Genomic DNA, 25,852 nt, shown 5'->3' on the forward strand with positions numbered 1-25,852 from the left:
ACAGCACATGTGATAACAATCATCAAATATTGTTCTGGCTGCTCTGCCGAAGCTGCCACCCTCCATAGAAAGCCACCATATCAGGTAAGTTACAGGCTAGCAATATATCATGTGAGCTGTGGAAATGGAGGATATGGGATAAGGTATAAGTTGGGCGTGATAATACAAAGCTATGAGTTGTAATACGAACTATAGTAGTTGTTTCCCTTTTGAACTGTCCGGACGGACGTAATTAGTCTGTTTAAAAAAGACATGACAAGTATAGTAACCTATATCAAACAAAACATTGCCGTGAGGCCTCCGTATGACGTGAATGCATGCATGCATATATCATCGAATATTACCTCCTGCCAGAGGTGGGGAGGCTACGCGGGGTCGCGGCAGGGTTCAACAGAGGCGTGGGAAACCTAGCCGCGCTGCCGCGGCCCCCTCCCCACCTCCTCGCCGCCACCAGAGGTGCGGCCGGCGAAGCCGCGCTGACTCCCGGGAAGGTGGCGGCCGAGCGCCTCGGCTGACCTGGCTCCGTGCGCTGTGCCGCCTCCCTCTTTTCCCGTCGACTTCTGCTGCGCACCGACGTTGGTGCGCCTCCGGCGGCTCATCCCCCCTCCCCGGCCCTCGCCCGCCCCCTTTCGGTCGAGCTTCGGCTGCTCCTAGACTTCACCGGCGCGACCTTCCCCCTCCCCACCTTCTGCGCCAGATCCATGGCGGCCGCCAGCGCCCCTGCTGCTGCTGACGCCGGATCCCGGGAGGATGGGGTCGGGGCTTCTTGGTCGGGCTGGCCAGCCCTAGGGGCGCCACGGTGGCGCTCTTCCACCCTGCGGGTTGCGGCCATGGCTCCGGAGCGACGGTTCATCTCGGTGGTCCTCAGTGGTTGCCCGCGGCTGCTGCCTCCTGCAGCGTGCTGATCGGGTGTGTGGCACGCCTGCGAGCTCCCTTCGCCCTCCCCATACCCTGCAGGTGTGGCCTCGGCCCTGGCGGCCATGGACCTGTGCCCTCCTCCAGTGTCCATGGTTGGTCGGAGCGGCTCCAGATCCGGCGCTCCCCGCGTTCGAGTTGCGTCTATTTCCGGCTCATTCGGCTTGTCGGTGTCTCGGTAGCTCCGCAAGCACCCCTACGGGCATTTGTGGTTGGCCCATATCCACCCCGGTGTGGCTTCGACTCCGGTGTGCCTCTGGAGCTGCACCCCTTCCAGCTCCTTCGGCTCGCCGGGCGTCCCAGCAGCTCGGATCTGCGTTTCTCTCCAGATCTTAGCTTGTTTGGGTCTTCGACCAGCGTCGCATCCCTCCATTCTTCCGCCCGACTGCCCAACCCTGCCCACCTTCGTGCTCCTTCCGCCCTTCCGCATGTTCGCTAGCTCATTCTTTCGGCAGCGCACGATGCCTTCCTGCGATGGCAGCTTCGGCCTCCGACTCGACCTCCTCCTCCTCGACTATTGCTCCGACAGCTTGGGACTGCTCAGACTCGGCCAGGGCGAAATCCTTGCTCGAAATTTCAATGCTAGCAGCGAAGACACCGCGAGTGCCTTTTCCTTCTTGGAGGCGCTGCCATGGTCGTTTTCTGTGCCCCTCTTCGAGCATCAGGGGAAACCCTAGGTCCTGCTTTGTGGATCGGACGACAATGGTGCCCCGGCGTCGTTCCCCTTCATGAAGGCATCGTCTTGTATGCTCGCGGTGTCCTCGCTGGTAATTTTGATGATGTTGTTCGTCTTGTTGGTTTGGTTTGGGCTGCGTCCTAGGGTGGCGAGATTAGCCGTGTTACTTTTCTGTTTGAGCTGAGCATCCTATGTCCCTCTGCTCCGGTAGCCATGTTCACGCCTCCTGCGTTTGTGTCATGACTTCTACCACCCTCTATACTCGTTCTTAATTTCTTCTATCAATGAAATGATACGCAAGCTTTACGTATTCACGAAGAAAAAAGAGCTATCTAGGCTAGCTTCTTGTAGCTTAGCTAACAGCCTCCCTTCGAGGAACGCTCACCCCTGACATCCTGATTTCTATTTTTAGAAAAGGAGGACAGCCCCTAACCTCTGATGATCAGCCTTGACATCCAATGGACCAGATCCCTTGGGCGCACCCTTGACATTAAGCTGTATGTGCCGGAGCAAAACACTCAGCAACCATTTATCTACCGTGGCAAAATTTCTCGCACAACCGGACAATTTGCTTCCTAAGCGTATCGATGGTCTGAGTCAGATCCCTGCTCTACACTGTTTTTTTTAGAGAACTCTACACTATAGATATGTTCTTGCCTTATTGGTCGATCCAGAGCGCTAGCCCCTTTAATCTTTTTTTCACGTGCTTGTGATGAAGCTCTTGCTTCTGCGGGGATTTTTATCCTTGGCCGTACAAAATACTGTAATCGTTAAACTACAACAGTATTGAAGGATCTGGTCTATTAGATCAACATGGATACACTGTGCATATTATTTGTACGAATATCTGCTCTTTTGCTCCATCCGCTTCATCCAAACATTCGACATTGATGCATCTAACATCTAACATTTACACTTGCACAAGAGAAGTGTCTATAGATTAAGCATTTTTAATTCACTATGTGATCTAGAGTCCAAATGCCCTACCAGGATACAACAACATCATAAATCACAGAGAATAGAACACATGACATGCATATATCCACGGCAAATTTCTGGATACATCCACGGCAAATTTGTACATAAGAAAACATGGTTGGTATACATTAGCTGCAAGCCGCCATTGATATTGTTTTCAGCAAGTATGTAAGATAATTTCTGGAAATTTTATTTAAAGTAGGAAATTAACACATCATAGAGAATACAAGAGATAGAATAATATGCCCATCTTGACATTCACGAACCAAGTTCATAAGAAAATACACTTGGTCTACATCAGCTGCAAGCCGCCCGTTGATATTCGGGTCAGCGTGTATGTAAGACATTTTTGGGAAATTTCATTGAAAGTAGGAAAATGATACTATATAGATCCATGAAGTTACATAACATGATTGGCCCAACCAACTGATTGTGAGATATACTGAACTGGGACACGGACGTTAGCTCCATCATGGAAGATGGAACTAATCCGCTTATAGATCATTCATCTCCTGTTACGACTTTGTTGCTCCCAGACACGACATGGTTGCTTCCAGATACGGTATTGTTGCTCCCAGATACTGTATTGCGGCTCCCGGATACCGTATGGAAGCTCCCGGATACATTATTGTCGTTTCCGGATACGGCATTGTTGTTGTCAGTTATGACATGCTTGTTCCCAGATACGACATGGTTGCTTCCAACTACGGTATTGTCACTCCCGGTTACGATAGTGTTGTTACTCCCTGACACACTGTTGTTGTTCCCAGATATGACAGTGTTGTCATTCCCAGAAACAACATTGGTGCTCCCAGATCTGACGGTATTGTTGGTCCCTGATATCGTATTTGGTTGAGGTTGTTGTTGGAGTGTTCTTCTATTACGCTTCACATACAATGGCATGTTAGTGAAAGCCTTACCCAGTGAACGACCAGCGATGGCGATGCCCTTGAACCGTATCAAACTCTTGGGTACCTCGCCAATCAATGAATTATCCGAGAGATCCAAGTAACGAAGGTGGTCAAGCTCACCAATCCACGATGGAATGGTGCCGATCAGTCTGTTGTTGGCAAGGTTGAGCTCCTCCAGCCATGCCAGGCCTGCCAAGGATGCTCCTGCAATGGGTCCTGCAAGGCCGCGCCCGGGGAGCCGCAGCGCCGTGACGCGTCCACTTACGCCGTCGCAGTTCACACCTTCCCAGCCACAACACGTGGTTCCGGACCACGCTGCACGGAGGATGACGCCACCGCCGGTGAGGTTCCGGGCAAAGTCCCGCAGAGTGCAGAGGTCGTCGGCGTGGCACGACGTCGCGCTCGTCGCCGGCAGGAGGAACACCAAGCAGAGGAGCACTAGCCAGCATTTCGCCATGGATTAAGCTGTGGTATGCTATGTATCCACAAACAGAACAACTCTTTGTAAGAAACCTTCTTTGGGATGGAAGTAATTCACAAGTGCTCTTGGCAAAAACTGCTTGGGTGGTGCATGTTGTCTTATAGTGTGTGTGTGTGTGTGTGTGTGTGTGTGTGTGTGTGTGTGTGTGTGTGTGTGTGTGTGTGCGTGTGTTTGTAAGCATGCGTTACAAGTGGTTCAGTACCCATAGTCCGCGGTAACAAGGCCCACGTCTGCCTCCCAATTCAAACTTGATTTTTGTTGTTGTCTGCCGACTGAAAGCCGTGGACTAAAGTTGGCAACTTCCGCTACTCAATTCAAACTTCTTATAGTACATAATTGCTTGTGGTCAGCTGCTATAGTTCCAATTTATTGTCTACAGCATAAGATACTTGAATTTGGTAGACTGCCTTAACAACCGCCATCTCACTGCCACTGGATAAGGTATAAGTTGTGCGTGGGAAAACTAAGCTATGAGCTGTGTCAGGAAGGAACTGGTAGTTGCTTCTCTCTTGAACTATCCCAATATAAGTTAGGTGTGAGAAAAGAAACTAAGCAACGGACCAAATATATTCCATGTATTAACCCCCAAAGCTTGTTTACTCTGGGCAACCAAAAAGGGAATAATCGTGTGCTTTTCCATGTATATTTGTGTACTTTGTTTTTTTTCGAATGTGTACTCTTTTATGTACTTCAACTTGCAGCAGTTAAGGTACTTGAAATGCACTGAACTCTCCGCTTAAGACAGAAAGTGCAGAGAACGAGAAATCTACTTGATGAATGCCACCAGAAGTATCACTATCAAGAGACAAAATACCAATCAATCATGTACGCGGGACGCTATTTAGTGAACCTACTAGCTAGTGTTCACATGTCTGTACCAGCTACAAAGAAGCTGCAGTTTCTCTTGTGACCTGTGGAGATGGAGTACCTACTAGTCACTAGATAAGGTATCACTGAATATCTAGATGAGGTGTACCTAGCTCTCCATACGGTGAGAGCTAGGTAAATAAACTTGTAGTTTAGCTAATAGCCTCCCTTCAACGGACGTTCTCCTCAATGACACCCCTCACAGCCAAACCTCCTTTGGCAACCCTCACACACGAGTCTGCGTCCTGCACTATATGCATGTATCTTCTGCGATCGAGATGGCCGAGCACAACCCCCTTTACTATGTGCCTGACGATTCTAGGTCCACCTAAATGTCTTCCCAAATGGAGATCTTTTCTTCTTTGCAAGATATCAAATGCAGCATCAGCTGGATGCAAATTCCTTTTCCTGGCAGTCATATCCTTTGATAGGGCTGGACGCGAGGTGAGCTGTGTTGGACTTTGGTGGACCGAGCTGAGCTAGTTAGAAAGTTGTGATGAGCCGATAGAACCAACTTGACTCGAACTTAGCTCCTGCTTGGTCCGGCTCATGAGCATCTAAGGGGCAGTTGTTCAGGAGCGATCTAGGGGCTATGTTTTTCCGCTTTTGAAAGCAAACTAAGGACGTATGTTGAACTTGTATTTTCATATGAAAAGTAAAATGATGGTGGTAAAGTATGTTGAACATATTTCTAGAAACGGTCATAGTAAAGTAAAATGATTATATTTTCATATGAAAAGTGTAGAAATCGAACCAGTAACAAGATAAAGCTGGCTACTATAGCCTCTTTCCATTCAAACAGAGAAGTAGAGAGGAGATATATTTGTTAGATGATAATAGGGCTGGGAAAAGGATAGATATCTCACATGCCTAAAATTAAAGGGATACATTTAGGTTCTACCGCAATAACATAAACACATGACTTAAATGGGTAAATGACAATAATGACACAGAGACAAAGTTCTTATACATCCAACGAAAAATATAGAAACATCCACATGAGAACACCACCTATGATCCATCTCCATGCCCCATACACCAAAATAGCAACATCCACATGAGAATACCACCTATGATCCATCTCCATTCCCCATACACCAAAATAGCAACATCCACATGAGATTCTACATGTAACAACAGTTGACCCAACTGTTGTGAGTACATGACCAGTGAAATATGTAAAAATAAACTGTAGAAACTAATGTAGTTACTAATAGTTGAAATCCACCTTGAGAGGAGTCATTCTTTGAGGTATGCATATGTTCGATGGACCTGTGGTGGAGCGGAGTTCCATGTGACGCATCGACGACATGGAGTCTTGGCGGCGTGGCATGGCAGAGCCTGGGCGACAGATGTGTGATGATGGATGCGCGTAGGGAGGACGTGTTGTCTGGCGCCGTGGTGGCGTCAACAACAGTCCTGGCAAGGTCGATGCGTTAGTATCTGCTCTGAAGATGGATCAATGGAAGACGGTGGCGACGACCTATGAGAGTGCGTCAGACCGGTTTGTGCCGCAAACCTGGTATGTGGCTTGGTTGGGGCCTCCGGATTTAGATGTTAGGCTTAGGTGAGAGGTATGGGTGTTCGGCTGACACTTTCTGCACCCCTTCATCAATGGATTGGAGTAGTGACAGATGTTGCCAAGATGACGGCTTCAAACATATTGATGTATTACTTTGTAAGGTTTTGTGAATAATTAATAAATTGGTTGCATGCATCGCCCAGATGCAGAGGCCGGGGGTCACCCTCCTTCAAAACAAATAGTTGTAATCCACCGCACTCTTGGGAAACTTTGTGGTCTGAACATCCTCCTCCCCCTCCTAATTTTCTGAAAGGAAGCCATGACATAACATAAGGGGTTTAATGTGTAACAAAAATATGGAAATCATACCAGCACATTATGTCTTTATGGGCACCTTTAATATAACTTGCAAGACACACCAATCCCAAAATGATAGCTGGGTTTAGAGAACTCCTAAAGTCATCTAAACCATTCCACCGATGCTGAAAGTTAAGTCTGACAACATGAAGCTAGCTAGTATAGTTAAGAACCACCTTACCATCTTTCCTTTCATAAGGTATCTAGATGCATTCACCTTGCACCAATCAAGAAGACTGAATACATGGTCGTCTATTATGTTTCCCCACATAAGGTATCATGATGAAGTGCTGGATAAGAATCACGGATTTGGATGATGATGCACCAGATATTTGTTATATCAGTATGGGTGGGTATAGACTGGTTGGTTGGAACGTTATGCAAATAGTCATGTCCATAAGATATTTGTCAGAGTGATTGCTTTAGAAATATCTACCATGATATTTAAAGTTTTTAAAATATACTTCAACACGCACACATACATGCAGATGTTTATGCATGTATGCAGTATATAATTTACGGAAATTTGAAAAATTATTTGAAAAACACCCTTATTGAAATTGAAATATATTATTTTTCTCAAAAGGTTAAATATCACATAATAAGTAGTATATACCCTTAAAAACACCGTTATTGAGATTGAAAAAAAATCGAAGTCATTGGCGGTGTCGAATCTTCTTCCTCCCACATCCACTCGCGGTGCGTCGTGAGCAAAGGTCATTCCTGCCTCTGGGCCTCCATCCAGTGTAGCCAAGAAGCAGTGACTGAGTAGTTGTCGATGTAGAACTTAAGGCATTTACGTTCAAGACATGTGTAAGAAATCATCGCCCCAAAGAAGAAAACACCAAAATCGTTGCAACTGATATTAATGTAAGCAAGTATGTAAGATAATTTCTGGAAATTTTATTTAAAGTAGGAAAAGGATGCTATATCCATGGAGTTACATAACACAATTGGCATGGCCAATTGATTGTGAGCTACACTGATGGACAAATCATTAACCTCCTGTCACGACTTTGTTGCTCCCAGACACAACATGGTTGCTTCCAGATACGGTATTGTTGCTCCCGGATACAGTATTGTGACTCCCGGATACGGTGTGGAAGCTCCCGGATACATTATTGTCAATCCCGGAAACAACATCTTTGTTGTCAGTTACGATATGTTTGCTCCTAGATACGATATGGTTGCTACCCGTTACGGTATTGTCGCTCCCAGTTGTGATGGTATTGTTGCTCCCAGCCACAGTGTTGCTGCTTCCAAATATGACAGTGCATGTCATTCCCGGATAGAACGTTGGTTCTACCAGACCGGACTTTGTTGTTGGTCCCAGATATGATATTTGGTCGTTGTTGTTGGAGTGTTCTTCTGTTACGCATCATATGCAACGGCATGCTAGTGAAAGCCATACCCAGTAAACGACCAATGGTGGCGAGGCCCTGGAGATTTATCAAACTCTTGGGTACCTCGCCAACCAATGAATTACCGGAGAGATCCAAATAGCGAAGGTGATCAAGCTCACCAATCCACGATGGGATGGTGCCAATCAGTTGGTTATTGGATAGGTTGAGCTCCTCCAGCTGCACAAGGCCCGCCAATGATGCTCCTGGGATGGGCCCCGCAAGTCCGCGCCCCGGGAGCAACAGCGCCGTGACACGTCCACTTTGGCCGTCACAGCCGACACCTTCCCAGCCGCAGCACAAGGCGCCAGACCACGTGGTGCGTAGGAGCACGCCACCACCACTGAGGTTCCCGGCGAAGCCCCGCAACGCGCGGAGGTCATCGGAGTGGCACGTCGTAGCGCTCGCCGCCGGCAAGACGAACGCCAAGAAGTGGAGCAGCAGCCAGCATTTCGCCATGGATTCAGCTGAAGTATGCTATGTCTACACAAACACAACAACTATCGGTAAGAAAACTTGTTTGGGATGCAAGTGATTCACAAGTGCTCTTGGCAAAAACTCCTTGGGTGGTGCATGTTATCTTATAGTGTGTGTGCGCGCGCGCATCTGTTGCAAGTGATCAGTACTGTTCGTCCGTGGCCGCAAGGCCCACAACTGCCTTCCAATTCAAACTTGGTTTTTGTTGTTATGTGTCGACTGAAATCTATGGACTCAAGCTGCTGCTACTCCTACTCAATTTAAACTTCTTCGAGTCCCTTAGTGCTTATCGTCAGCTGCCATGTAGGATCAGCGCCGAGCTGGTGAGGTAATTAAATAAGAGAGAGGATATTGCCGTATGCAAGCACAGAGACCGCTCTTGTCAGCAATGCCATGCCTAGGCAGGGTAATAATTCAGAGTGAGACGTCAAAAGAGAGGAAGATCTGGAGACGAAGCTGCCATGTAGGACCGGGGCTGAGCTGGAGTGATCCCGTGAGGCTACAGATCCAGTGCACATAGGGAAAGAGGGACACAAAAATATCCTTGGAAGATCTTAATATGCACACGTCAAAAGAAACGACACCAACCTAGATCTAGATAATTTGGATGACATGGAATGACCCGGAAGAGACCATTCATTGGCACCAGCCTAAGGTAATTAATTAGCAAGCACCAAATTCACTATAAATTTGAAATTACCCTATAATACAATTTCAAAGTAATGCATCATGCAATTAGTGAAAATACATGATATGATCTACTCCCAATCACATGCGAAATTGTTACCTTAGTGGGGATTAAATTTTGTGCGGCATTGTCATCCACCGCATGGAAGATCCTACGGAGTTCTATTGGGAATTAACATGTCCACTCTGGCAGTATACAAGATCAAGAGGATATCAGCTGTTCCATGGCTTAGGTGCTACCATGCTCCAATGTCACAAAACTCAAATTTTGAAGTATCCGCAAATTTCAAAATAGAAATCGTGGATGTTCACAGGATAGGTGTTTAGAACCCCTAATTTTTTAACCTCGAACTCAAAATACACATATAGATACTAAAAGAGACGAATTCAAATGTGAATAGGGACATTTTAGCTTTGGTCTTGTGATACTATTCATATTGGAATTGTCTTTTTGTATCCTTTTATGTATTTCGAATTTAGTGTTGAAAATTTTAGGTGTTGTACATGTTGTTGCAGCTCTCTCTCTCTCACTCAGAACTAGAGATAGAAGAAAGAGCAGAATACCCAGGAGTTTCACCGGGCCGCACCACGCAGCCCCGTTACTGTTCCAAGAGCACCAAACTCCAATCTGAAAACACACAAGTGGCCATGGCTTTGTAGTGGCACAGCAACGCAGCCCCCAAGTTTCCGTGCGCACGTACACACTAACTAACCGCACGCATGCACACCCACTTACTTCGCCGGCACACCCACACATCTAGCTTATCCATCTAATGCATGCACGCATGACCCGGCCACCCCAACCGGCCACTAATTCACGCCCAGCTACGCGACGCACGCACACACGCTACAGCCACGAGCACACACACACTACACCACGCACGCACTTTGCCACGGCTTCCGCTGCATCCCGCACGTCCGGCGCACACTTGACGCGCCCGACGAGCCCGACCGCACCAGTGTGTCCCGCACGTCCCACGCGCACCCGACGCGCCCGACGAGTCCGACCGCACCAGTGTGTCCTGTACGTTCCGCGCGCACCTGACATGGAGAATCAGGAATTTGAGGACGGACGTGCTACATGGTAAAGAAGTATAGCGTAGAGGAGATGATAAAAGGAAAGATGGTGGAGTATGAGTTCACACCTGAACAGAGGAATAAAACGTTTTCACAATCTAATCCATGGCCTGTTCCGGCTGCTGGGCAAGTCGCCTTGTCGATCGACGGCTCATTTTACTTTGATGGAACCGCGAGTTCAGGGCTGATCCTAAGAAACTCAGATGGTGGACCGATCTTTGCAGCCTACGCGTTACCTTTTCTTCTGTAACGATAAGCTTGAAGCGGAACTACATGCGTTGAGAGAAGGTCTTACTATCACCATGGAGCGATCAACCCTACAGCTGGTAATCCAGTCTATTCCTCTATGGTTCTTTCTTCATTGGCCCTGGATATTTTGGATCGGATTTCTAGAAGCCAAAACAGAGTAGCAGATTGCGTGGCAAACTTTGGGAGGTTACAGTGTATCACGGCTTGTTAGCTATAGAATTATCCATCTTGTATCACTGAGCTTTTGCCAGTTGATTGTAACTTTGTTTCTATGGAATAAAACTCTCTTTCACCCAACAAAAAAAACATACATGTAGTCTCCACAAGCAGTGTACCATTGGGTAGTGCAACTTGTACTCCGGACTTGAAAATTGCAGCACCATCTTCCTTCTGCAGCCCTCAACGGCGCACCGTGAGCAGAGCTTGATGCCGCCTCTGGGCTTCTGACGTAGCAAAGCTCGTGTCGGACAAAGCTTGAAAAAACCAAGGTGCTTGTAGCAGCACGGTTGGGAAGTCGTCGATGTAAACCAGAAGATGCTGACAACCATGATCTCTCGAGATCATTGGCCAGGACCGAGAAGGCCTGGGATATTAATCCTATCTCCATCCCGACAGAGGGGAGGGACGCCAAACTCGCAAGTTCCCCGACGAAGCCGTAGCTGGCTGAGCTTCATCAGACGGAGGCGGAACTTGAGGACACCAATATGTTGTGACACCATCCCCTCCACAGGATGTCGCCGCCATAGATCGACACTTATCATGCCGGACCTAAGCCCAACGATCGACTCCAAACTCCAGCCCATCAACAATCTTCCGAGGAAGAACACCGATTTGGGGCGGGCAGAAGGACCTTTATTCTTGTCACCTCCGATGCCCCTACACCGAAGATGAATAACTCAAAGACCCTACGGGGACCGGACATCTGATCTGAGATTCCCCCACTCTCCAGCCGCCGCAACGGCTTGTGGAGGGCAGAGGAACCAGCGGCGGTGGCGCCGGCGGCCAAGGGTAGCTAGACCATCATCTAATCGCCTCTTCCATGAGAGGCCTACTGAAAAAACACGGTTTGCTAATAAATATGGACGGAAAAAAATCCAGCCTAACTAAAGGGTGTGTCTAGAACTCAGTCGATGGAGACTTAACCGAAGTCTCAATCGAGTGACGTTAGCGTGTTTTTTTTGCTACAAGCAGCACGGCTGGATGCTACAAACGGCGACAAAAAATGTTGCGACGGCATTGCAAGCAACAACAATAAATGCTACAACCGTTCTATCTGAAATGCTACAACTGTCAATGAAGGATGTTGCAAACGGTGAGATGACGTGGTACAACCGATGAGGGGTGACAGTAAAGGTTTTGGATATAGTACCATAATCATGGTACCGACCGAAAAACAGTGAAACAAACAAGTCCCATGGAGAAAACCAGTTGAAGGTATGATGTTGATTAATTATGAACATGGGTGGTGATAAGAGATTGTCATGGACACTGCAAGCTCCCACAGATACCTGATGCTTTCATGTAGGGTTTGATACTTGAACAGCAGCATGCAAGTAGTGAAAACAATGCAGAACGGCGGCTTCTCGGCAACAACGTTGTCAACTATATACATGTAGAATGCAATATTATATACTATGTTGTTTGGTTCTGATAAGGTTCAGGTTTGTAGGCCATGAGCTATCTAGGAATGCTTTCTCTTCGCATATCTTGTACTCCCTCCATCGGCAAATACTTGTCCTTACATCCATTTCTTCTATAAATATTTCTGGATGGAAGGAGTACCTGGGATATATATCCTGAATCGTTTACTAAGAATGTTACTGTTTTCTCAAATGAGTCATGCTAGGTGATTGACTTAAAAAAAGTAAATACAAATTGCGCTCTGGCAGTTTCAGATCGGTGCATCGCATAGACGAGTGCACACGTAGGCCACCACAGTTTGAGAGGCCAGGCGAAGCCGCCGGTCGTCATATCGACGTGGAGTAGAATAGTGAGGGAGCAGTAAATAATGGACTGTGTTAATTACTATTATTAGGCCGGTGCTATAAATTTACAAGTACTCCCTCGGTTCCAAATTACTTGTCGCAAGTATGGATGTATCTAAATGTATTTTAGTTCTAGATACATCCATTTCTGCGACAAGTAATTTGGGACGGTGGGAGTACATGTTTGTTTTCACGACCAACGTTTCCACCTTACAGAAAGGACTTGAGGGATTTCATCACGTCCTTGGCGACGTGTGGCAGGGACATGTACTCAACGCAGTGACCTTCCAGCTCGGTGCAACCGTGGCGTCCCGCGATTCTTAGCGTGGCCAGTGCGTTTTTCGGCGTGATGTTCTCCGCTAACAGGTTCTCGCACAGCCGCTTCATCCTCTCCAGTCGGAACCGGCTCGCCGCCGCCATTATCTCTCCTGCTATCATCGTGGAATCACCACCGACAACGGGGACAAGGTTATCGACACGAGGTAGCTCATCCGTGTAGATGAAGTGGAGTATGGCCTTGAAAACAGTGGCTCTCATGGCATCAATTTTTACATGGTCCATGCCGGTAGCCCATTCCACCTCCTCGTGTAACGCCGGTGACCGTGTGGCGACCACAAGCCCATGCGCGGGGATCTCGCTGTCCTCGACGAGGAACATGACATCCCAGCCGCTCTCGCTCGCTAGCAACTGCTCGAGGTGTAGTGCCAAGTTGGACTGTGGCACGGGTATCACGGTGCCGGCTACGACGGTGCTGCTAGTGCAGGACATTGTGGTTACCTCAACTCGACATTGGACAGTGAGAGACCCGTCATGTCCCAAGTAGTGTGAATTCACTAATTCCATGGTGATGAAGTCTGAAAATCCGTAGCCCTCACCTAAGCCATTATCATAGACGTGTGAAATTATTTTTTGGCGTGACGGTGAGTTACCAGTGGGGTCTTTGAGTTTAAAGCTGAACAAAGCTTTGACGTAGTCATCAGCATGAGCATCATTGTTGTCGCCGTCCACGCCGCCGCCATCGTCGTTGTCATCATCGGCATCCTCGTCGTCATTGTTATAACTCAACCGCCTAAGGAAGAGGCCAATGTACTCGGTCTCGTCCCCTTCAAACCCGGATGGGTACACACTTATGGCCCACTCGTATCCCCCCACTTGAAAACTGCCAGATTGGATGTATTGACCACCACTGTGCGTCTTCCTGATGGCTTTCAAGCTTTCGATCCTAAACTCGTGTGTGCCGATCATCACCGCTGATGGGTTATACCTCGACACGCTCTCTCTGCTGCTATCAGTGCCACAACCGGTGGAAGAAGTAGATGGAGATTTGTTGCGAGCCACCGCACGCGTGGCTAATTTCTTAGTGATCTCGTATATAAAAGAGGGGCATTCTTTCTCGAGCTCCTTGTACTCATTGGTGGCTTGCACGGCGTTGTAGATGTCAGGGTCGGACGCTATGAACTCAACACACGAGGCCTCGAGTTGTCGGCAGCTGTGCCTGTTGTGCACCAGCATCAGCGTCGACATGACGTTGCCAACCGTGATGCTCTTGGACAGTATGTTCTCACACATGAGCCTAAGCCTCTCCAGGTCATATAGGTCTGCGGCCACGAGGAGGTCGCGCACCATTGCCAAGTGGCATGTTCCTTTGTTGGTTTGGGCCAGCTCGTCGGTGTAAATGAAGTGGAGCATGGCGTTGAATGTCGATGCGCTCATGTCGTCGATCCGTAGGCTGCGCATGGTCTTCTCCTTCATCTCCCCGTGGAACTGTGCGGCGAAGACCGGCGACCGCATGGCTAGCACGAGCTTGTGCGCTTGGATCTTGGTCTGGTCGACCACGAACGTCACGTCCGGCCACCACATCTCCTGCCGGAGCCTATGGATGTCCTGGGATAGGCTCGGCGGCGGAGGCACAACGACCGAGTAGTTCCTGGTGGTCCCATCTACAGACTCCTCCCGGATAACGTCCACGGTGCAGTGGATGGTAAGGCAGTCGTCCATGACGTAGCGTTCCTGGTGTTCCAGGAACATGTCGGGGACGGAGAGCTCCCAGGCGACGGCCTTCCTGGACCTGGCCGGAAAGATGTGGGGCTCGGCGCTGTGCCACTCTGCGCCGGGGTAGCGGCCACAGCCTGTGGGGTCGTCGATCCGGACGCTGGCCATGGCGACGACGTCCTCGTCGGTCTGGTTCCTCGAGAGCTCTATGGAGATTGACGCTAGGGTGAGGCCCCGCGCTTGCTCTGGTTTTGCGACGAAGCGGCATACGAGGGCCCAGACGAAGCCGCCGGCGTCGAAACTCCGGGACCTGATGGTGTTGTCGGCGCCGAACATGCGGCGCGTGCTGTAGCCGACGATGTCGAGCTGGTGCACCCCGCGGACGATCGCGGACCTGTGCGTCGACGCCGTCTTGTGCTGCGTCGCCATGGCCGAGCCGTGGTCGTCCTCCTAGCTAGTTGCTTTCTCCTCTCGATCGAGCGATCGACTGCATATATGAGAGAAGATGATGTGTTGGAGTCCAGCATGGTCTACAATTGTATATTTCGATCGACACCCGGCCACCTGTGCTTCGTTTATGCCTGGGTTAATTGCTGCTGCTCTGCGCTACGTCATATCAGTCCTGGCCGGTGACGTTCCACTGATTTTATGTGTTTTTTTAAGGCCATCATGGCTAGCTTTATTGATTAATCAGTAGAGATACATTATCTACGAGTTTGCTCATCAGACAATCTAGAGGCTCGTCGGTCCAACTAGAAGAAACTTTATTATAATAACTAAACCTAGCTAGCGCATGCCCCGTTTGATTTGCTGATCGAAAGCAATACTTAAACTTGACCTTTTCAATCAAGGTAGAGATGTCCATACATTTCACGAATATCGTTGCTGTCACGTCCCACCAAGTACTCTGACCGGAACAACAGTTGATCACCGTTAGCGAGTCGGATTCCGCTTCAACCCGCTGGAACCCTAGGCTATTTGCCAAGTTTAGTCCGTCTCTCATCGCCATTGCCTCTGATTACATTGCGTCCGCTGCATAGGGGGTAAACTTACATTGAGCTGCGAGAAAAATACCTCGTTCATCTCTAATAATTCATGTCGTAGCTCCAACTCCTTCGTCCCAAAAAACGCCATGTCCACATTCAGTTTGACAAACTTTGGGTCCGGCTTCAACCATCTTGCCTCCTCTGTCACAACTATCTTCGCCGTGGCTCGATGATAGTTGCTTGTAATCGCTAAGACCGAGAAAGACCATCTTACCGGTGGCGGGCAACTCTAATTATGTGTTATAAGGCGGCGTGTCCACCAGAGATACCAACATCCCACCACTATGACCTGTTTAATGTCCAATGTCGGCATTAGATGTTGTGGCGTTTGATCAATAGACAAGATATACTCCATAATGACCGACCCAGATCTATCAACATTTGCTACAGTGTTGATAAAATCTGCCAATACAAGCCGGTTCCACATATCTCTCGAGTGAATACACGTGAAGAATAGATGGCGAATACCTTCAGAGCTCTGGTGGCAAATTGGGCACCCTCCGATTACCCCGACATGTCTATTAGCGAGTATACAGAATTCTGTGCAGTAAATGCCAACAAAATATGGAAACTTCACGTGGAATTTGTAGCTTCCATAATGTACTCCACACCACTAGAGTAGCAGAACCTCCTGATCGACTGATGTCATTTGCATGCGCCCCAAATTTATGTAACCATTGGATTATGTATGTTGTACGAACGAAGAAAATCCCTTTTTTATCGGGGTGCCATGCGATGAAACCATCAAATTCACGAAGACTTAAGGGGATTTGCAGAATCCTTGGAGCATCCACGGGACTAAAAGTTACTATATCTTTGGGGGTTATTTTTTGCGCGGGTGTTATCCTCGGTTTAGGAGGTATTTTTGCCTTCCTTGTTTATTTATCTGTGAGATATAATTCACAAGACATGATAGAACTATAAAAAAATTGAATGTTGTACAAACGCAAGCGCTTATATACACGCGCATACGCTCACCCTTATGATCGCACACACGCATACCCTATCCCTATGAGTACCTCCGAAAGACGGAGCCGACATATCATCTTGAAATTTACGAAGTCACGTAGGCACCTCGTCTTCGACGAGACTCCCACTAAATGTGCATCGCCGGAAATAAATCCAGGAATAAATGCGAGCACCAGGATTTGAACCATGATATGTTGGAGATACCACAGTCCCTCTAACCATCCAACCACAGGTTGGTTCGCTACAGAATTATAATTTTAAAGTCATAAATCTCAAGATGTTATGCCGGCTCAATATTTTATAGGTTCATAGGGATAGGATGTACGCGCATGCGTTCATAAGCATGTTATATATATAGGGATAACATTATTTTAAATTAGTATGCGCTTAGGTTAGTATGCGTTTAAGTTAATATACGATTAGTTTAATATGCGTTTAGGCTAATGTGTAATTAAGCTAATATGCGTAGGTAATGCACGATTAGTCTAATATTATATTCACTGCAATATTTAATTCATCGTTGTTTGCACAATTTATTCTTTATTGAGTTGTTTATATTTTATGCAGGATCTATCGTGGGCTGGCGAGGCCAACAGTACAACCGGTGGTGTTCGCAGTGGTGTGATATCCTACGCAATACTCACCATATTTCTCATTATATTGTATCAGATGAAGCTAATTTCGTTCACTTGAAATTTTTGAATTCAAACTTATGAGGTAAATTCTTATCATCTTCCCAAGCAGTTTCACCCGAAGTGAACACTTCTCTACGGCCATAAGGTTCTCTTTGAAACGCCACACAAGGCTACACATAGAACTACTGTCAGAGGTTTCTCCTATAAGATCCCTAGCATAAGAACTCGTCCCATAAATTCATAAATAAAAATATCAAGTGAAGCACAAAACTACTTCATTTCAACAACATAATTTACATATGGCTTTCCATTTCGGGAAGCCCCGAAGGGATTACACGAACTAGGAAAGATACCTTCTTATTCTTGGCGGTTACAGCGCCTTTGATATGGTGGCGATTCTACAAGTGGTGGTGGTACTGCTACTACTAAGAGTGCTCTCGAGGCTGCTCTTCTTGCTCGAGGCTCTGGACTCCGTCGCTGCTCCTGTCCTCCTCTCCTGAAGCCAGCCCCTCCTTTTATAGTCGCGGGGGAGGCGCTAGGGAGCCTTCTCTTCTTTATTCATATGGCAGAGCTTTTTGGAGCGAGGATAAGGATGTCTTCACGAGAGCGGACGATAGCTTCTCGTTACTTTATTGCGGCCTTCTCAGCTCCTCGTTACTTGCATTGCGGCCTTTTCAGCTTCGTTACTCACATTCTGTCTTGACTAAAACATCTGCCTTCTTCTGCGATGCATGCGGCGATGCTCAAGCTTGCTCTTCTTCATGCGGATGATGCTTTATTCTTCATCCGAGGTAATCTTACAATCGCTTCCTAAATAAATTACATTTAGAATATAGATAGTTACATGCATATTGATTCAATATGTAAAATTTGGTACAAAAACAAAAATATATGTTATAAGATCAGAAAAATCACATTTTATGTATGTTTTACACTATGTTTTTACATTTATAATTTTACGTAATATAAAATATTTTTTACGGAAAGTACATATTTTTTTACGTTCTCTTTTTATGTATGAAATAAGGCAAATTTTACGAAACGTAAAAATACGGTGCATAGATGTCAAAATAGAGAGAGGGTGAAGAATAAATATTCCTCATCCAAGGTGACGAATAGCGCGACCCAAGATGCATTGTATTGTGTTAAAAAAACAAATAGAACACCCACAAAAAAAACAAATAATACAAATGTAGTAACTTAATTGTGACAGGTTGTGAACTCATCGGCAACATCTGGTGCTCCGCCATGGAGCTCCCTCTGCTTGGTTGTTTGAGTAGCATTTGTGTGTGTGTGTGTAGATGGTCATTTCGGGTTTAAGGAGGTTTATCCATAGATTTTGCTTAGCCCTTCTACAATGAAGGAGATGGCTACATTTTTAATCGCTTAACCTGCAGACAAGTGTGTGTTTAGTCCATTGACTTCAAAACCTAACAAGTTGACCCTTAACATTTACAAATTGATGTTGGGGGTGGAGAGCAACAACATGCTGCACAAATTCACCGACACGACAAATGTGCAGACTACACAGACCTCTTCACTTATGATGAACTTTGAGGACAGCTTCAACCAACAAATAAGCTGTGGAATAATACAAACAACATGCACCTATAACACAGGATTTAACGTGAAAAAACCTTCTCAACTTGAGGAGTAAAAAACCATGGCTGTGGACCGACTGGTCCACAAACGTTCACTATGAGAATGATGAGTAAAAGGTCTTCTCTAGAACACCTAGAGAGATTTACAACACACTCTCCACATTGCCAACCCGTAGCAACAACAACAACCACCAGAGGCAAGATTTCAGCACAGCAAAGTTTATACAGCTTCTGTATTCTTCAGTGTTTTGCAAAATTGCTCTTAAACTGCTAGACCAAATAGCATCAAATTTGGCAGACAAGTAGATACACGAGTTCTTGAGATCCCTTCAAAATTTCAGCTCAATCGGACACCGTTTGCCTACCCAAAATGTTAGTCTCCCAAAACTACACTGTTATGAAACTGCAGCAGTCAAAGCTGACAGAACCACTCTCAAATCTGATGCTCCACTAACCCAATCCTCAAACCAGCTAAGCAGATCGAAGTACTCAAAGTAAGGAATGAGCTCACCAAGTTTGGTGCCAATCCAAGCACGTTTGAGTCTCCAATCACCATCTTAAACACTGTCTAGTCAGATGCAACAAATCTGGATAGAACCTCCACTTCTTCTTCTTCTTCTTCCTCTCTTTCACATGCTGTGTTTTTTCTCTTGTGTGCTCTCTCACACTATCAAGAATGGCAGCCACCACCAGCAGGGGTTGAGTGGCTAGGGTTTTCTCCTTGCTTCACTTCCCTCGGAAGCGCTCTCAACCGTAAGATGCAGCGAAGATCAACCGCTGACATGTGTTGGACTTATGGGCTGATGTTGGGCTGCCAACACACCTCCATGTGGAGGAACTTTGCCCAACAATTGAGAACCTTAAAGAAGAGATTAGAGATTGTTGGCAAAAGGCGATTTCTTGCCGTTCCCGTCAGCGAGATTGGCGGTCCTCCACACCTTCGATGCCCATCTTGGTTGCTCGAGGTGGATCTGGCCGCAGGCGCTCATCGGTTGGGCAGGGTAGGTTTCACTTTTGGAAGGTATAGTGTCTGGATGACGAGTTCATGGAGACCTCGTTGTCATAGAATAAGGTCCTCCCAAGGTCGTCCCACTCCTGGTAGTGTTCTCTCCAGTTCTGTCGTTGGGCGCATGGAGGTCGTCCTCTCTGAATCTGGTAGTATGCATCTGGACGAGCGTTGTACATGAGATTCTCTCTGTTCTGCGGATTTGGCCTCCTTTTGGCAGTGGTGATGGTAGAGGTTGAAGAAATAAAATTGCATGAGCTTTCAAGTCCAGATATGCCAAGGAGCAATGGTTAATGCTCCTGCCTTTGTGAGGCTTCAAGTTGGGGTTCCTCCTCCTTTTCTCAGCTGGTTCTTCGACGGTGGGTCAATGAGGAGCTTTCTCTGGGGCGTCGCCCCACCGATGGGGTTTCTTCGGTGGTTTTGCTTTGCCTTCAGTGGTGGCCTTCTACTACGACATATATGGCCATGTTTGGCGAGTTGGTGCTCCTGGAACCGGGGAAGCGGTCTTTAGTGTTGTTAGCTTCCTTGGGCACCGAACCAAGAGGCGAGGTAGCTCGTTCTTGGCTTGCAGCTTCGGCGAAGATGGAGTCTGAGACCTTGTTTTCCATTTTTTGGATTTGTTGTATTTAGAGTCCTTTCTAAATCGTTCTATTCCCTGATGTACTATCATATATGAATATGGAAATACCTGTGGGTGTTTCTTTAAAAACATTTCTAAATTGGACAATTTCAGCCCCTCAACCACTAGAAGTGGTTTCTTTGATGAGGTGGAATGGTTTGATTGTTTTCCTTGAGGTGATAACTGCTATTCCAACTTGGCATCTAATTATATCACCTCGTGTACCCATTTTTTTTAACTTTGATCCATGGTTTCTATCTTGTTTTACTTACATGCGGGCACCACCTGCAAGGTGCATCTGCACCCTCCAAGCCTACCTCTATCAGGAAAATATACTCACCCCTTCTCCTCTAGACTAGCATTCCAACACCACATGAGCCTGGAGTTTAGTTTCTGGTGAAACCTATTAGCTCTAGCATCCTTCCCCGAGCCTCCCATGCCTCATAGATCGCATGGCCTATTTGAAGAACTCAATCCTCCGCAACCTCTACCCAGCGGCAGAACCATGAAAAAGTGACCCAGATAAATAAACTAAATGCATGGTATATGACCAAGAATTGATCTACCAACAAAGAACCGTTACCAAACCTGAACGGATGGAAACAAAAAAATGTTCCCTAATTTGGTCATCACAATTGAAGAGCCAAAAATGATCACTCCCCCCCTCCTCTACTCTCTATCCCACACTGTCCCAACCTACGAACCCATCTACATCTCTCACCTAGACCAATCCACGTGCACAACCGATGCAACCACACTCTCGAGTAGCTAGTAGGCTAGGCTATAGCCATCTTCGCCAGCCCAACCCTGAAATATCTCTTGTCACTATTATAAATTCAGAGTTGAAATATCTCTTCTCAGTACTAATGTGAGAGGCGACTAAAAGAGGCGGTCATAAACATTAAAACTTTTAGCCGTTTCTAACGAGCATGATTAGGCGGTTTAAAAAAGTAAACTACCTCCAATAAGCTAGTGCGTAACTGAAGGCGGTTCGAGATGGAAACCGCCTCTAATATGGATACATTGGAGGCGGTATACATCACAAAATCGTCTTCGATTACGATGCATTGACCTTTGTAGCATAACATGCAATGCAGTCGTTGTGTTGGATTCTTTTAATGGAGTATGTGACACTCTAATCACAACCAATGACTAATACTATGAGCTTGCTACTAAAAAACCCCGACATGGTATAGACCACACGCTAGTAGGTGATTAACACACTACTACTGACATGGATTCTACCTTCGATGTGATAGACACTACTCCCTCCATATGGATTTGTGAGGATTTTTTTTATTTGACATCAAATTTTAACCATAGATTTAATTAATAAAGTACTCCCTCTGTTCCTAAATATATGACATTTTGCCTAAAAAATTATTATTTTTGAAACAAGACAAAAGATTTGCCATTTCATTGATTAAGAAGAAGAGAATTGCCTGGTTAATTGATGGAAAACCGGGCTAAAACCGATACAACCCAGCCCACATGATATGGGCACCACCAGCCAACCTGCTCACAGACATGGAACACAAAGCTGCAAAGAAGAAAGACATCCGCCAAGGAGTCGCAAGCGTTATCATCATCACCGGTTGTCTTGAACGAGCGACTCCAGCTTCACCATAGAGCTCCACAATCAAAGCCAACCCAGAAACAGCTGCGCAGAAGCCAAGACGATACATGCCACCAGAAAGCCACACGCGCAAGCAGCCGACAACTTCGACTTTGACCACGAGCATTACAAGGAAGATATGCAGGACTTGCGCCAACCATACCCTCTGCAAACGACCATCGAGTGCCTATCATCGTCACCACCTGGACCCGCTCCACCGCAGCTCCGACTTCAAAGCAACCCAACAATCCACTAAAGAGCACCTCGGACATGCCGGGAAGAACCCACTACCAAAGTCCATGCCGCGACCGAAGCTCCACTCGACGCCATCATCGTTGCCAGAACAGAAACCAGCGCCCCGCCTCCGCTAACCACGCGGCGAAGATGCCGCCATCCACCGGTCTTCCAGTCGTAGCCGACTCCAAGACGATGCCCCCAAGGAGGAGAGAGACACGAAGACGCCTTCATCGCCCGATCTAGCGGATCTGAGGTTTCGTTCTGAAGCCCAAGCCATGGAGAGGAGGAGGGCGCCGCCATCGCCGGCTCCAATGCAAACGGAGCAAGGATTTCTCCCCGAGACATGTCGACCACCTCTACCACCACCGACCGCCGCCCACCAACCATCACACCTGCCGAGGCTGGCCTCCTTTGTGTGGCAGGATCCCACGATCCAACGCGCCCAGATACGCACCACCCCTGGCCATAGCCGCCGACCACTACCGCCATAGAAACCAGCACCGCAATGCAAACGAGCAACACCCATATCAGAGAGATCCAAATCGGAGCTGCTCGAAGGAAGCCGTTGGGCAGGAGCAGACCTTCGACCCACACCACACCTCGCGCCCCGGGGAACACAACCAGTCGTGCCCGACGAGCGCCAGCCGCCGGCCATCGACCTGCGCTCCACGCACACATCTGGATCATCGCGCGCACACACGCCATCCACGCAAGCTGTCCACGCCCAGGTCATGCAAGAGCCCGGAACCAGGCCGCTGCCCCGGCGCCCCCACTCGCCGCCCGCAGCCGATGCGAGTCACCGCACGCCCGCAGCCATTCGCCGGCCGCCGCCGCAAGCTCCCCCTCGCCAGCGAGCCGTCGGGGAAAAGAGACCCTCGCCGCCGCCGGATCCACGCAGGCTTCGCCCGGTGGAGCCATTGGCGACGGCGAGGGGAGGAGAAGCGGTGGATGGTGTCAGAGGCGCCGCCCGAGTCGCCTCTTGCCTGAAAAATTATATCATAAGAACCTCTTTCGAATACAATCCAGTACAGAGTAGTATACTTTTCATAGCATATACTCTACTTCATATTTTGTTAGTCATTTTAGATGATGCAAGGGCACTTGAAAAAAAAAAGAATATTTAGATGGTACAAAATGTGACTTATCCCAAAACAACAGAAAGTGAATAAATTTTTTTAATGGACAAAAAAAAGGAAGTGAGTAAAATGGAAATTGTCACGAAAGGACAAGCTCCGTCTTCTCTCTCGCAGTTTGGGATCGAGGCATCGAGCTTTTCTTCCTCCCGTAAAATCTCCCAATCGACCGCCGCTGGGAGAGAGCAGTCGCGCCGGAGCCGGAGGACTTCTCTGCGCCGCCATCACCACTGTCCACCGTGGCGGGTAGGGGAGGGGTACGTGGCGTCTACTGTAGGCCGCCGTCGGTGCTGGGAGCCATCTCCGCTGGTGCTCTGGGGCCGGGGCCTCCTGAGCCTTTGCTGGGCGCTGGAGGAGCGACGCCGGGGCCCCCTCCGGCCGGGAAAGTTTGCGCCAAGATCAGGATCTGCAGCCGTGGAGTCGAGCCGCCACGCCTTGGTGAGGGACCGAGGGGATGGATTCCCCCATGGCGGAGAAGGCGACGGTGAGAATCCCATAGCCTTTCGTGTTGCCGTTCTTATTCTTGTACCGCCGGTAGATTCGGTGGATGACCAAGTGATTGTACTTTCTTGGCAAGAGCGTGCTGACATCGCATTAGGAATCCAAGGGAAATGAACAAGTGGTGATTGTAATCGGAACAGATCTGGGGTATTTGACCGGTGTCGCATTGTCGGCCGCATTTCCTCGAACCTTGCTCCCAACTAGGATGTCATTGAGCACCGTAAGGACCTGCGGGTTTGGTGTGTTGGAATGGGAGTGACACTGACTGGGAGTAGTGAGATTGAATTTTTTGGGGTTGCTCATATGAGGTGGAAATTCATGCCTTTGTGGGCTTTGGGATAACTTTGTGCTAATTTGGGTCTCACGTAGACGCACATTCGTAGTTCTTGTCACTATATGGCTTGGTACTACTGTTTGTTCTTATATCTGTTAACTATTTCGAGTCTCTGAATTTGGTTAATCGGCAACAAAGTAACCTGATCCATATTTCTGTATGCAGAAACCAGAGGAGGAAGATAGGTTGAGCGTGCTGCCAGATGATGTTTTACTGTCTATCCTGCGGAAAGTCGACATAAGCACGGCCGCACGAACAAGTTCACTGTCAACACGGTGGAGGCAGCTGCCCTGGCTGCTGCCTGAGCTCAACATTGATGTCAGCTGTTTCCTACCTGCTCCACGCTCAGACCCGATTGAGGCAAATGACATGCAGGAAGCTATGGTGGCTCTAACCAAAGCAACCAGGAGTTTATTGTCTAAGCCTCATAGAGGATCCACCACCACGAGGCTGGACCTTGTGATCTACTTGATCAATACTTTCTTGTCTGACCTTGGCCCACTGGTGGGTGACGCAGTCGATTGTGGTTTGTTAAAAGATTTGGATCTCACCATTCATGACGGGACAGATGCTCTTGACCGTAATGAAGAGTATATGCTTCAGCGAGCGCAGGATATATATGGGTTTTTCACTGCCTACCCTAGTGTGCTCCATTGCCTCACAAAGCTCTCTCTGTACAATGTATGCTTCAGTGAACTGGACATCAATCGTGTCCTGTTTGACAGCTGCAAGGAACTGAAGCATCTATTCCTCATTTACTGTGATACTGGCCGTCACACTCTCTGTAAGATAGATGCACCAAATTCAAAACTCAGTGTTTTAGAAATCCACTTCTGTCGCTTTGAGATGCTTGAGTTGGTCTGCCTTCCAAAGCTGGAGAAGCTCACATGGTATCATTGGTTGTCTGAATATAGCCCTTTGCTGTTGTGTTATGTCCCATCTCTTGGGGAATTAGAACTCTCATCTGCGTTAACACTAAAGCATGTACCATTTAAATTAAGTGAGGTTCTACATGGAACCACAAGCATACATACTCTGACATTGGACTTCCAAGGAGAAAAAGTACCACTTTTTTTTTTGTATTCACTACATTTGTCACGCCTCTGTATTTTCTGTGTGGTCATATTTATCCGGGATATACCATGGATGAGTTTTTGCATGATAGAGTACAAATAGAGCTGTAAATAATTCAAGAACCTCCATACATGTACTGTTTTCTATAGATGCTTTTAAACTGTTTCTTCTTATTTTGTTTTTATCTTGTGGTCAGCTTTGGATGCAACCTGAAATGAAGCAACTCTGCACCGCATTCAACAAGCTAAGGAAGCTGTCTGTGTGTGCTATCTTTGTTGAATTTGACATTATATGGACGACAGCCTTTCTTGTGGCGGCACCCTCCATTGAAATATTATGTATTGAGGTAACTTGTGCAGTTCCAGTCTAGTATTCCAGTTGAAGTATGTTTCTTATTACCCTTCTAAAATAATGCTTTGTAAGCTTCTCTCACTCTACACAACTTATGAACACATCTTCACCTTTCATCTTTGTAAATTGAAATGAAAGGTCCCTTTCTTTTAGCCCC

General features: G+C 47.4%; 3 protein-coding genes and 1 pseudogene across 5 annotated transcripts in view; 1 reads left to right on the top strand and 3 right to left on the bottom strand.

The window, feature by feature from the left end:
- Positions 1-2,807: 2,807 nt before the first annotated feature.
- On the bottom strand, positions 2,808-3,974 carry LOC119289440 (phytosulfokine receptor 2-like). Its single transcript, XM_037568762.1, has one exon. It carries the CDS (start codon positions 3,935-3,937, stop codon positions 3,071-3,073), a length of 867 nt encoding a protein of 288 aa, XP_037424659.1. The 5' UTR covers positions 3,938-3,974; the 3' UTR covers positions 2,808-3,070.
- A 3,716-nt stretch (positions 3,975-7,690) lies between these two features.
- LOC119289441 lies at positions 7,691-8,606 on the bottom strand (annotated as a pseudogene).
- Positions 8,607-12,792: 4,186 nt separating this feature from the next.
- LOC119283349 (BTB/POZ and MATH domain-containing protein 1-like) lies at positions 12,793-14,742 on the bottom strand. Its single transcript, XM_037562930.1, has one exon. The coding sequence runs from the start codon at positions 14,740-14,742 to the stop codon at positions 12,793-12,795; it is 1,950 nt and encodes a 649-aa protein (XP_037418827.1).
- Positions 14,743-23,540: 8,798 nt separating this feature from the next.
- Positions 23,541-25,852, top strand: part of LOC119287487 (putative F-box/FBD/LRR-repeat protein At5g52460) — a 3,436-nt gene continuing 1,124 nt past the window's right edge. The window contains exons 1-3 of one of the 3 annotated variants that reach the window (XM_037567039.1): positions 23,541-23,919; positions 24,436-25,160; positions 25,541-25,690. In XM_037567039.1, coding sequence (XP_037422936.1) covers positions 23,890-23,919; positions 24,436-25,160; positions 25,541-25,562 — 777 coding nt within the window. In that variant the 5' untranslated portion in view covers positions 23,541-23,889 and the 3' untranslated portion in view covers positions 25,563-25,690. Of the gene's footprint in view, positions 23,920-24,435; positions 25,691-25,852 lie in introns of all 3 variants that reach the window. The other 2 variants (XM_037567040.1, XM_037567038.1) reach the window with 2 other exon arrangements.

This window comes from Triticum dicoccoides, chromosome 4A, assembly GCF_002162155.2.
Source record: "Triticum dicoccoides isolate Atlit2015 ecotype Zavitan chromosome 4A, WEW_v2.0, whole genome shotgun sequence".
NCBI classification, from domain to species: Eukaryota; Viridiplantae; Streptophyta; class Magnoliopsida; order Poales; family Poaceae; genus Triticum; species Triticum dicoccoides.